The sequence below is a fragment of the Lineus longissimus genome, chromosome 7, assembly GCF_910592395.1.
Source record: "Lineus longissimus chromosome 7, tnLinLong1.2, whole genome shotgun sequence".
NCBI classification, from domain to species: Eukaryota; Metazoa; Nemertea; class Pilidiophora; order Heteronemertea; family Lineidae; genus Lineus; species Lineus longissimus.
The window spans coordinates 7912046-7923998 of record NC_088314.1 but is presented as its reverse complement, the minus strand read 5'-3'; the positions used below and the strand labels follow the sequence as shown (position 1 = coordinate 7923998).

The window sequence follows — 11953 nt, the reverse complement described above, 5'->3', positions numbered from 1 at the left end:
TGTCAGCCAGTACTGTAATCAGGTTGGATCTATTGTACACTGCTGTGCTGTGAATAGGCTCGTGGTTATATGGAAAGCAGTAGTGTTGAGCTCACTACTATACGTAAAGGACAGGTGTGGCTTGGCTTGAAGAAAGTGTGGCTCTAGCTATCAGTGATGAAGCTCCGAGGAAGGAAGAAAGCTGTTGCTGTGTGTCATGTTCCTCCGACAAGAAGGTAGATTGGACTGTGTTGTGCAGGGTTGGGTTGGACGAGCACTTGTGGGATTCATATATAATGCTTGATATTGGATCGAGGAGCCGAGCAATTGGTCGTCATTTGCTGCTTTGTTTGATTGACATGTTTATGTTGCATAACATAATTGTGATGTGATGCTTTATTTAGTTTGTCCTGATACTGAGTTGTGGTGTTTGCCTTGCTATAATAAATTGATATTGTCTGAGCTGATGATTCTGTTAGTTGTTAGGACACATGATAATTATGTTTAGTAGTTGAGACAACACTGGGGACTCGTTTTGTTCCCACCACTTGCTTATGGTTCATGTTATTGTCTCTATGCTTGGTGCTTTTGTTTGTTGTCTATAGACAATATAGGAGACTGTTTTCTTTTGCCACTCATTGATCCTGCAGTGAAGACACTTGGTGATTTTGTTCGTTGACTGTCTGTGCTCTATGTTGATGATTCTGTTAGTGATGGTGTCTAGACACTCGTTGATTAGTTGTCCAGACACTTGTTGAATAGTTAGTTGTCTAGACACTTGGTGATTCTGTTTGGTGTCTAGACATTTGGTCTGATTCTGCTGGTACTTGGTACTATCTTGGTACTTTGGGATAATGTCCCTGTAACTTATCACTCTGATTACTACTTGTTTATTGTCTGTCGCGTCCGGCCAGACAATCAGTTAAGTATCAAAAATGTAAAAAGAAAGCACCTATGTTGTTGTTTTATTGAATCAGTCTTATAGTCACTTGCCGACTGCAGGTATTGTTTGAGGAATATCATGTCATTCATATCTTTTGTTTTCGGTTTGTTTAAAACTTCCAGTGTGTATTTATGGGTTTCGGTTTTGTAATAATGTTTAGTTTCATGCTCACTTTCAGTTTCACTGATGTGGCGTGAAGACATTCTTCAGCTTATCAACAATCGGTTGTATTGCACACCTCAATTTCTTCAGTTCTCAAAATTGTGCAACTATATATCTTCTTGCTTTTAGGTTTGTATTCTGGTTTGAGATTGGTCATTGGGACCTCGAAATATCATCGCACTTATTGCACACTTTCATGACTATAGGCAGTATCAAGAACAAATAAAGACTAATCTTTATTGGTTCTTGGCAGTATTCACAGACATGACAGAATGAACACAAATGTTCTAACAACTATTGGTTCAGATCTTTGGATGGATATCTGAGGCAGCCTCTACCAGAGCACTCTGTATGATAAATGACATCCCAGCGTTCTCTCCAGACAGTCCTCCCTAAGATTATTCTTTTCAGATTATGGTGTTTGATGACAGTATGTTGATTAAATGGCGAAGTCCGAGCAAGATTTTCTCATCGTTGCCTCCTCTCTGTCTTTACAGGTTATCCCGCCGCATGATGCCTGTGGCACCAACGGGTAGGGAAGGTTCTGAAAACACGAAACCTCTGGCGGGCACTTGCAACCTTCCCAACATTGCCAAAAAGAAGATGACCACGCCAGATGTACAGTTGGTCGACCTCACTGGGATGGCTCCCACGTGGGAGAAGACGAACCGGCAAGATTGGTGGCAGACGTCAACATCGTTAACTAGTCACTCTTCGCCGCCAATTCAGAGGAAAGAGGTCAGTATCTTCAAGAATCAATAAGAATAGTCTTTATAAATTCTTCGTATCTTGGATGGCTCTCACGAATGCTTATATTAGAAGTGGCCTACAACATGGGATTGTCACTAGTAATGACGGCTAAGAATTAGCCTTTCCAAGTACTGTTCGTTTTATAATTGTCATGACAGTACAATTCTTTCGTGTATTCAGAGGAATTAGGAGTTCTGAAGTTCTGTCTCCGACGGTTTATTCATGACAGAACTGTTGTTTTTAATTGGGCCTCATGGTAGGCCTACTTTCATGTTTATATTTGGAAAATTTTGTCCAATCGGAATAAATTCTATTCTATTTGATTTTATTACTGTAATATATATTCTTTCAAGAGCAGAAAAAGCAACAATCAACCCAATTCAGTTTCTGATTCTTTTTCATGAGGTACAAAAGTAAATATATGGTTGAAAGTAACTAGCCTCCGGCGATAATTGGAATACACTGTAACAGCCCTGGGGTATGTCTCGAACAAATAGCCAGCATTTACATTAGAATTGCCTATTGTATAAGACAAAGCTAATCACCGTGGCAGTGCTTTGGAAATGTATCAAAAATGTGTCTCCTGAGGCTGAGTTACTGGTTTTTAGCTCACCTCTTAGCAGAGGTGAGCTTATCCCATACCGTGGCGTCCGTCGTCCGTCGTCGTCGTCGTCGTCGTCGTCGTCGTCGTCGTCGTCGTCGTCGTCGTCCGTCGTCGTCCGTCGTCCGTTAGCAGGGCACGTTTCGTAACTGTTAGAGCTATTGAGTTGAAACTTGGTACACATGTACCCTTATGTAATGACACCTTGGAGACCAAGTTTCGGTCCGATTCGTTTCATGGTTTGGCCACCAGGGGGCCAAACGTTAAAAGTAAAAATATGCAATATCTCCCTTAATAGTAGTCGGGAAATTTTGAAAAAAATATGGTAGGTACTTCTAGCAAAGGTGCATCATATATCCTCCGGGTTTTTGATTTGACCTCCTTTTCAAGGTCACAGAGGTCAAATGGTGTAAATTGGCCGTTAGGATGTAACGATGGCACGTTTCTAAACTGCAATGACTATTGATACCAAATTTGGTACACATTTACCCCTTAGTCAGGTGATCTCAGGGACCGAAGTTTGGTCCAATATGATTCACCACTTGACCACCAGGGGGCAAAATCCAAAAACCTTAAAAATGTGATTATTCCTTAACTTCTTGCCCGATTGCCACCAATTTGATATCATGGGTACATCTAACCACCATACAGTATATGTCACACAGGTTTTTAATTTGACCTTCTTGTCAAGGTCACAGAGGTCAAATGGCGTTAATTCGCCGTCAGGCCGTAACTATGGCACGTTTCTTAACTGCAATGACTATTGATCACAAATTAAGTACACATGTACCCCTTGGTCAGGTGATCTCAGGTACCGAAGTTTGGTGCAATCTGATTTGCCGTTTGGCCTCCAGGGAGGGGGCCAAATCCTAAATTCTTCAAAATGCCATTATTCCTAGTAATGACTTGCCCGATTGGCACCAATTTTATATCATAGGTACATCTAATTCTAACAACCATTCAATGTGTCACCCGGGTCTTCTTTGATTTGACCTACTTTTCAAGGTCACAGAGGTCGAATGTACTGTAAATTGGCCATTTTGGGGAAATTGTAATTGCTTGGACCTACATCAAACCTAACACTACATGACACAATACCATGCTCTTTATCCATCTTTCCTCCACATGAGGTGAGCACAATGGCCCTGGCCATTTCATCTTAAAATTGATTTGTCTATGAACGAGAAAGTGATATATTTGTGAATATGATGATATTTGATAATGAAAGGGAGTTAAAATGTAAAATGTAAAAAATGTATAAATCCTACTTAGATAAGGCGATTTTATGTCAATGATGGCTCAATACTTAAGTCGTACTTCCACCTATCAAATCCCCGTGTCTTTTGCGCTTACACCTATGAATTGCCGTGTCTAAATGGTCCCGTGTGTCAAATCCCCGTGTCTATTAGCCCCATCGAGCTCGATGGGGCTAATCGGGGGCTTATTTAGACCCGTGTTCAACACAGGTTTTTTGATAGGTGGAATCTGAATAGACACGGCAATTGCAAGTTCTACGATCCGGCGACAGATGGCGCGGTGTAGTTGCCTCGGTATTGCGCATGCGAAATTCCCCTCCAACAGGAAAAGAAAGACAGGAGAGCTCCCTACCTACAGCGCACCTGTCGCCGGGGCTATTAACCATTATCTAACACCACTGATAGGTGTGAGTGCGCTCCAGGTTTTTTGACACACGGCGAAGACACGGGTCTTGAAAAAACTCGCGGTTTTATGATAGGTGGAACTATGACTTATGCCTGATTTGGTGTGATACTGATGAGTCACAATTATGCTGGGAATGTACACAGACGTATGCTGTTAATAGGTTATGTTGATTGGGTTTGCTAATTGATGTAAAAATGATCAACAAATTTGGTGACTATTGTGACATTTTTTATGAATGGGATTTATTCTGCGATATGTTTTAACCTGTAGTATTTCACTTAGTGGGAAAATTCAGTCTTACAGGAATGGTGTCTGTGAAAGAAAATAACCCTCGATACGCAAGCATATCACACTGGTCATGTACACTAATGCAGCAAGGGTGAACCCTAACGGGGGGGGGGGGGGGGGGGTACAGGGATTACTTTGACCGCTGCATAAGGAGATTGACTGATAATTGATATCAGTGTCAGAATGCCACTTTCTCATTCTCTAAGACAGTTGAACTCTCTAAGACAGTTGGACCTTGCCTATGGCAAGCCAAAGCGGAATTTATTCAAGACTTTAGAATTACCATTCAAGAAGTTAAATATAAGTTCAAGAAGGAAATATATGTTCAAGACTAAAATATGTTCAACCTTGAATCAAATGTTTTCAACCTTGAATAAAATATGTTCAACCTTGAATAAAATATGTCCAACCTTGAACAAAATATATTCAACCTTGAACAAAATATATTCAAGACTCACGTGACCATATTCAAGACGCACGTGACCACAAAATTGATGACGTAGAGCGTAGAATCTGTGGTACTTCTGATGCGTTCTGTTTCACGACATGATTGATTGCCTGTATAGCCTAAACACTCAAACATGTCAAAAGACAACGGGAATCCGATACAGTGGTGTCGGCCTTAAGAATGAAAGGTGAGAGGCATTGCGCATTTTGAACCTATAATTTGCCTGATATGTCTGTGAAACATGTATCGACTCTGACATTCACTCGGTATCCATGTCATGATGTGTAGGATTACAGTACATGTCAGGTGTAGGCGGCTAGGTACGTGTACAACCATGTGTCAAAACCTCGTGCGAACAATTCGAGCTCCGAAACGCAACACGAGTACCATGGGTTCGGGAAAGTCCGGACGCGGGTTCGGGAAAGTCCGTAAAGCATCAAAACATGAGCAATTACGTCATCAATTTTGTGGTCACGTGCGTCTTGAATATGGTCACGTGAGTCTTGAATATATTTTGTTCAAAGTTGAATATATTTTGTTCAAGGTTGAACATATTTTATTCAAGGTTGAAAACATTTGATTCAAGGTTGAACATATTTTAGTCTTGATTGAACATATATTTCCTTCTTGAACTTATATTTAACTTCTTGAATGGTAATTCTAAAGTCTTGAATAAATTCCGCTTTGGCTTGCCATACTTGCCTGATTGCTTTTTACAATAGCTTCTTTTACTTAAATTTCTAGTTGCAAGAAAACGTGAACCTCCAAATGAATGGAATGACTAGATCTCAACCGCAGTTCAAAGGTAAGATAGACAAATTAACCCTCGATATCATTTGGGCTCCCGAGATTATGCTCAAATCAAGGCCTCTCTTTGAAAGGTCAGTGGATCACACTGTTCAAACAAGTCGTTGGGTGATGTCCGCTTCCAATCTCTCAGTGTTGGTGTACTTTAACACTGATCTAGAATCTTTCTTTATATTGCGAGAACTTGACCCCTAAGCATGGTGACTGGTGTTGCTGTAACACTGATCAAAAATCTTTCCGTAATACCCAGAACTTGACCACTAGGGCTATGCATGGTGACTGGTGCTATGCGTATGAGGTAAAAGGTAAGGACATCTTGAAGAAATCGGAGGTTAATGTTTATATAAAAGCATTTTGCATGATTGAATGACGTGCCCTTAAAATTTGACTTAATTTATATCTCATTCCAGATGCTGAAAAACCTGTTGTACAGCTTTATGTCTGCTTTTTCTGTGAGAGGGACTTCCAAAACAAAGACATGTTACAAACGCACCAGAAGATCTGCACGCTGCGTCCTGCCCATTTACAGGATCTCTGCACACCGAACAAACAGTCACGACCAAGAGTCAATATTGCTGACCCGAGGAAAAATATGTACGTAACAACGCTTGGGTTGCTACCAGCTGAGAAAGCAAAACATATGGAACTGGCTCATCGAATCAGGCGGGATAGTCAGATCGATTGCGATCTGATCGAGGTTGATCAGGCGCCTGTGATTACTCCCAGGACACCGACAACACCGCGGACGCCGAAATCGTTGATATCTTTCAATACGCCCTCTATCAGTAAGCAACAAGAAGTTTGTTTAGTGTCTAGTGACGATGACAGCGACGCGGGTAGTTCCGATGGTTCACTGTTGGGCAGGCAGGACTATATCTGTCAGGCACCCCTGATGACAATCGACTTCAGTTCACCTCTGGGTGTGAGGATCAAAGGTCATATAAAACAGGTCAATAAACCAAACATTAATGACTACGAAAAATTCTGTCGGACGCCAGTTAAAAATCGATTCAAAGAACGGCTCCGAGAGCGTGATTCGTTTGCTGCAGTTACTTTCAAACACAAGCGACATTTTAGAAAATTCTATCACACATATCGGTTCTCAAAAGATGATTCAAGAGAGTTCATGGAACTTGCTAAGACTGGTTTGAACCGTCAGAGTCGGGATAGGCTTAAACATATGAAACCGTGTCGCGTTGTACTGAAACGCCTTATGATGCATCAAAGTGTACTAGATGCTAAGAAGTCAAATGTTTCCCTCTTGCCAGCACCGCTGTCTCCGGAGAAAACTGAAATGTGTTCGCGGTCGTCAAGTCCAGATTCTCTACCAGATCTGTCTTGCACCTTCCCCTCTACCCCTGTCGTTAAGTGTTATGATCTTAAATCACTGCTTGGAGCGACTCCGTCTAGGTTGGCCGTTCTAGATAAAAACTCTGAAGAGGTTGATGAACACACTCGAAACAGGGTGATTGTGTACAAGGCCATTCTTGCAGATGCTATGCAGGACTCCGAGGGTGAATCCGGTCCGAGTCGACCTAATGGACAATTTGTTGCTATGAGGTCTCTGTTGAGGCGGGGAAATCCTAATCCCTTGCCGACATCACAACAGACACGTGCAAAGCTTGCAATGGAAGGCACGGACGATGATTGGGTGTTTTCTTCTAATAGCCCAGGAATGGAAAGTCAGCCGAAAGAGAAACCGCAAGAGAAAAAAGCAGAGTATGTTCCGAAAATGCTGAGTAGCTTGAGTCCCGAGAAGTCGGCTCCAAGGAACTCGACTAACCAAACGTCACATCAGAATGTCCCGCGCAGTCAGCTGGGCCTCGCAAGTCAACAGTTTCCTCCATATCGTTCTAAGGCCATGCTATCACAATCTAGACAGATAGGACTGTCGAATAAACCTGTTGTTCCTCCTTTCCAGCCATCGCACAATGCTTCTTCGCAGTCAGCGAGCAACAATCATTTGGTCCGCCGTTCTGGTCGTACTCGCCACATTGAGAAAAAAATTGATGATGAGATCTCGATTATGGTGCCTGTCTGCGATGACACGTCTCCTACGTTGAACACCGCGCCTCTCCCCTCGAGAACAAAACGACCATTGATGGGGAGTGAGATGTCGGGTCCAAGCGCCAAGATGCCGCGGTTGGACCATGGGAGGCAAAATGTCAATGCTGTTCAGCCTCGCCAAGTAGTCAAGAGACTGTCCTTTGACAATCCTGGTATGAATCACTCGAAGCCATGTGCCAGTGTCCAACCGAACAGATCGACACAGAACAATGTTGCTATGAATCCACGGATTAATTTAGGTACGCGGCAAGCTCATAATATCAACCTTGCCAATCATGCATCGCCAAGGAACGATTTTGCTAAGACGAGTAGTCATGGTTTGAGACGTGGTTCCAATGCTGGCATCAGTCAGGGTGACATCAATACGGACAATCTACCCAAGCTTGGTGTACATGAAAGTGGTAAAGTAGAGGACAATAACTTCTTATTCAAGTGCCATCTGTGTGGCTTGGAGGAACAATATAGTGTGAATGCGACCAACAAGATTTACAACCATCTCCATACAGTTCATAAGGAGGAAGTTATTCATATTGTTGACTACAACACGCAAGGAGAAGTTCACTTGGTTGAGGCCATGGGACAGCCGCCCACTATGATTCGCACGTCAAATTTCTCAAAACCGTTGGATCGTGTTGATTCAGGTCAACGTTCTATGCCCAATCCCCCAGCTTATTATGGGATATCCTCAGAACCTACCCTTGGTCAGGGTCCACCGAATACCAATTGCATTTCATCCGTCCCTTCTGTTGAAGGTGCTTGGTACAATAACATGAAAAATAAATCGTTTACTAATAATAATAATAATATTAGTCCACGAAATGTGCCTCAAATGCGTGGGAAGGTGTCGCCACAGTATTCCCTTCGGCCAAAGACGCCACCAAAATCGTATAGCCAGGTGACTCCGCCAAAGTCATTTGGACAGCCGACACCCCCCACCACTCCACCAAGTCAGAGTCATCAGTCAGTTCTGTCACGGCGATCCCTGCCACGGATAAACTACTCTGGGGTGAAATCAAGCTTTTCGGGTACAAAGTTCAATCATTCCGGGAGTAAGTCAAACTTTTCTGGGGCAAAGTCGAACTTTTCTGGGACCAAGTCGAACGTGTCGCGCTCTTTCATTGTTGATGATGATGATGTAGTGTGTTTGGATGATGACGTTATATGCATCAGTTAGCGAGATATCTGTTGTACATTTAGATGTTTATTACCAGAGTGCATGAAAATTCTACAGCCGTTTTCCTGTTTTGATGGATCAGGTTGTTTTCGATCACTCCAGAGTGCTTTCCGATGACAGTGTGTCCACTGAGTCCAAAAATCTCCAAAAAATGTCCTGAAAACCAAAAATGAATTTCCGGACCTGTAAAAAATCCGGACTAATTTGACCATATGGTCTTCAAAAGTGTTTTACATTAATTCATCGGGACATTGTGGGGTTAAGAGTTATATCTGTGGCATTTGATTATGGTGTCTTGTCATGTCTGATTCACTTTGAATGGAGCACCAATAAAAGCACCAAAATGATTCATAGTTCCACGTATCATGTGCTACATGTATGCTACATACTAAAATTGTATATTTCTGTACAGACTATATTTTTAGACAGACTACTTCTGAATGTTTGCTGTATTTGTTAAGTTCATAAGATGTAAGGGACGAGAGTAAGAATCATTTCACAAGTTATAAAGCGTTTTAAAAATGTATGGGCATATTCAACTAATTTTCACTTCTAAAGGTTGTACTTGTATAATAGAAAGTATTTGGTTCCAAAACACGATAAATGCCATGTCTGAAATCAAGTGAGCTTTCTGTTAAAGGTGGATCTGTTAAAGGGAGACTCCAGGGTCAAATTGTTTGTCCTCAGGTGAATTATATAAACAGTTTTTGGGACTGATAGTTGTGTTGAGTTAAGAGAGACCCCTGTTGGCACCTTTTTGTAAATTCCTCAATCCATGGTGATTGTTTGTGAAAATATGAAACTATGCCAAGGTGTTATCAGGCCCTCTTGAATCTCCCCTCTCAGTTCGGTGTTCTAATCCTATGACTGAGGATGACAGATCTTTCCTCGTATGCCATAATATGAATTGATGGGTAGCTCGTGAAGGCGGCATCAACTTAAAAATTCCATTTGGTTGGTTTGTTTGGGGGGAGGGGGGTTGTCGGTATGTCAAGCTACTGTGAACCTATTCTGTTATTTGGAAAAAAGAATACTCATTCTTACAATACTTACAATACTTACATTCTTACAACTGTTCTCCTTCGATAATCTTTCCCAATCCAAATGTGCCAATCTTTTCACTATTCTTGTCTATGTGTTTTATTCTGTTGTTTCCATTGAGGTGACTTTTGCATTAGCAAAAAAATGCCAAATTCCTGTGCATTTTTCTGACTAGTTTTAAAACGACTGCTGTTGCTATGATTGTGTTGTGCAGCTTTTGTCTTCACAAAAATCTTAAATTCTGGTCTAGCCTTGCCTTTCTTCATCATTATTTGGGTTTCGACTATAAATGATTCGGAACTGAGTCCGTGAGTGATGCAGACACTCACTGATAAAGTTGAGCGGTCCACAAAGATTAATTGAGGACAGATTGCTTATGATTAATGATACATGTAATTGGTACCACATCAGGTTTCTAAAAAATGTTGATTGGAAAAGCTGATTTGTTTTGTTTGGCAATGAGCATTTTAAAATCCATTTGTTGAAGGGGAATTTTGTTTTACTGTTAGCACCAATGAGAGTATTTCTGTTTATTCTAATATATCTATATTCTCTAGTTTCACCCTTATAAGAGTAAGACCGCTTCATATATCAAATGATTGATAAAAATCCCAAGTTGGAATATGACGTCATGACCATTTGACAACTTAGTTTCGCCAACCCATTGTCTATCCAAATTGAGACATTTTCAATGGCATCAAACAACCATGTGCTTAAAGGGTAACTCGTGTCAAATTTCACCATATAATGTTTTAGCTGTTTTTGACAAATGACTACGTCACTTTTTCATAAATCGGTAAGGTTTTCGAATCGAAATGCACATTTTCTAGAAATTGATGGTTTAATCCCACCCGGATGGCTCGCTTCAATGCCGTTGAAATTGTGCTACGCCGACGACGTTTTCGTTGATGATGTCACAACATGAACATTTTCGCGGTCGCGGTGGTTTACATTCAGCGATTTTATAATAAATCTAATCAAAAATGGAAAATTTGAGCTTTACATTTGTGATCAACAATTAAAAACTGACGTATTTCCGCAAAGTTGTAAAACACATCATAGTATCACTTTAATTACGTACATTTCTTGAATGATCAGGTACGTTCTTACATTGTTGAAACTAGAGGTCTGTGTACGTATCTTGTAAATACACTACAAATGTATAATTACCCTGCCGCATTCCTTTTAAATTGGACTGAAAAAAGCCTGCCTCATGACTATGTTGTAAAAATTTGGTAGTATTTTGGAAGCAGCCTGAATCCTTTTGTTCCAGAACTTTCAAATTTTTAGACTATGTTCAAGAAGATATTTCAAATCTAATAATCAAAATTTTGTAGTGATTGTCATCCATGACTAATGTCTCCACCTATTGACGTATTGTCTCTTTACACCAAGTGTAATCATAGTTATTTGCAAAAATAATTTTTGCACTCCTCCTTAACACCTGTACTTATGATACATAACATGTTATATACTCTTAATAGATACTGCCAGCTGCCAAAATTTTGTGCCTCGCTGTGAATTTTTCAAAGGTTTTTCCTACAAAAAGATTTTCATGACATGTAAAATTCTGCGAAAAGAAAACACTCGCGAAAATTTGGTGGTTTGCAGTACATTTACTTTGAAAATCTCTAACTTTGTCATGTGTTATCTTGATCTATTAACACCTTCAGCGCCGAACCACGTTGATCGACGTGGCCCAAATCCCCCCTTTGAGCTGGTTATCGGAGTCTTATGGACTTCATGGAAGAACTACGCCATCGCCATCTTCAGGGCACGGTAGGAACTGAAAAGACCAAGGTAAACACCAAACGGTCTTTTCAGTTCCTGCTGTGCACTGAAGATGGCGTAGTTCAGAACTTTAATGACTTCATGAAAGAACTACGCCATCGCCATCTTCAGGGCATGGTAGGAACTGTAAACTTCAGTTCCTACGGTCTATTCAGTTCCTACCTTGCCCTGAATATGGCGATGGCATAGTTCTCATGAAGTCCATGAGACTCCGATAACCAGCTCAAAGGGGGGGGGGGG

The 11953-nt window shown here is 41.1% G+C and overlaps 1 protein-coding gene across 5 annotated transcripts in view; it reads left to right on the top strand.

Annotated features, from left to right (window-relative positions):
* Positions 1–11953, top strand: part of LOC135490578 (uncharacterized) — a 28120-nt gene extending 16167 nt beyond the window's left edge. For 3 of the 5 annotated variants that reach the window (XM_064775763.1, XM_064775762.1, XM_064775760.1), the window contains exons 2-4: positions 1582–1822; positions 5578–5638; positions 6051–11953. In XM_064775763.1, coding sequence (XP_064631833.1) covers positions 1595–1822; positions 5578–5638; positions 6051–8881 — 3120 coding nt within the window. In that variant the 5' untranslated portion in view covers positions 1582–1594 and the 3' untranslated portion in view covers positions 8882–11953. Of the gene's footprint in view, positions 1–121; positions 216–1581; positions 1823–5577; positions 5639–5829; positions 5946–6050 lie in introns of those variants that run through there. The other 2 variants (XM_064775761.1, XM_064775764.1) reach the window with 2 other exon arrangements.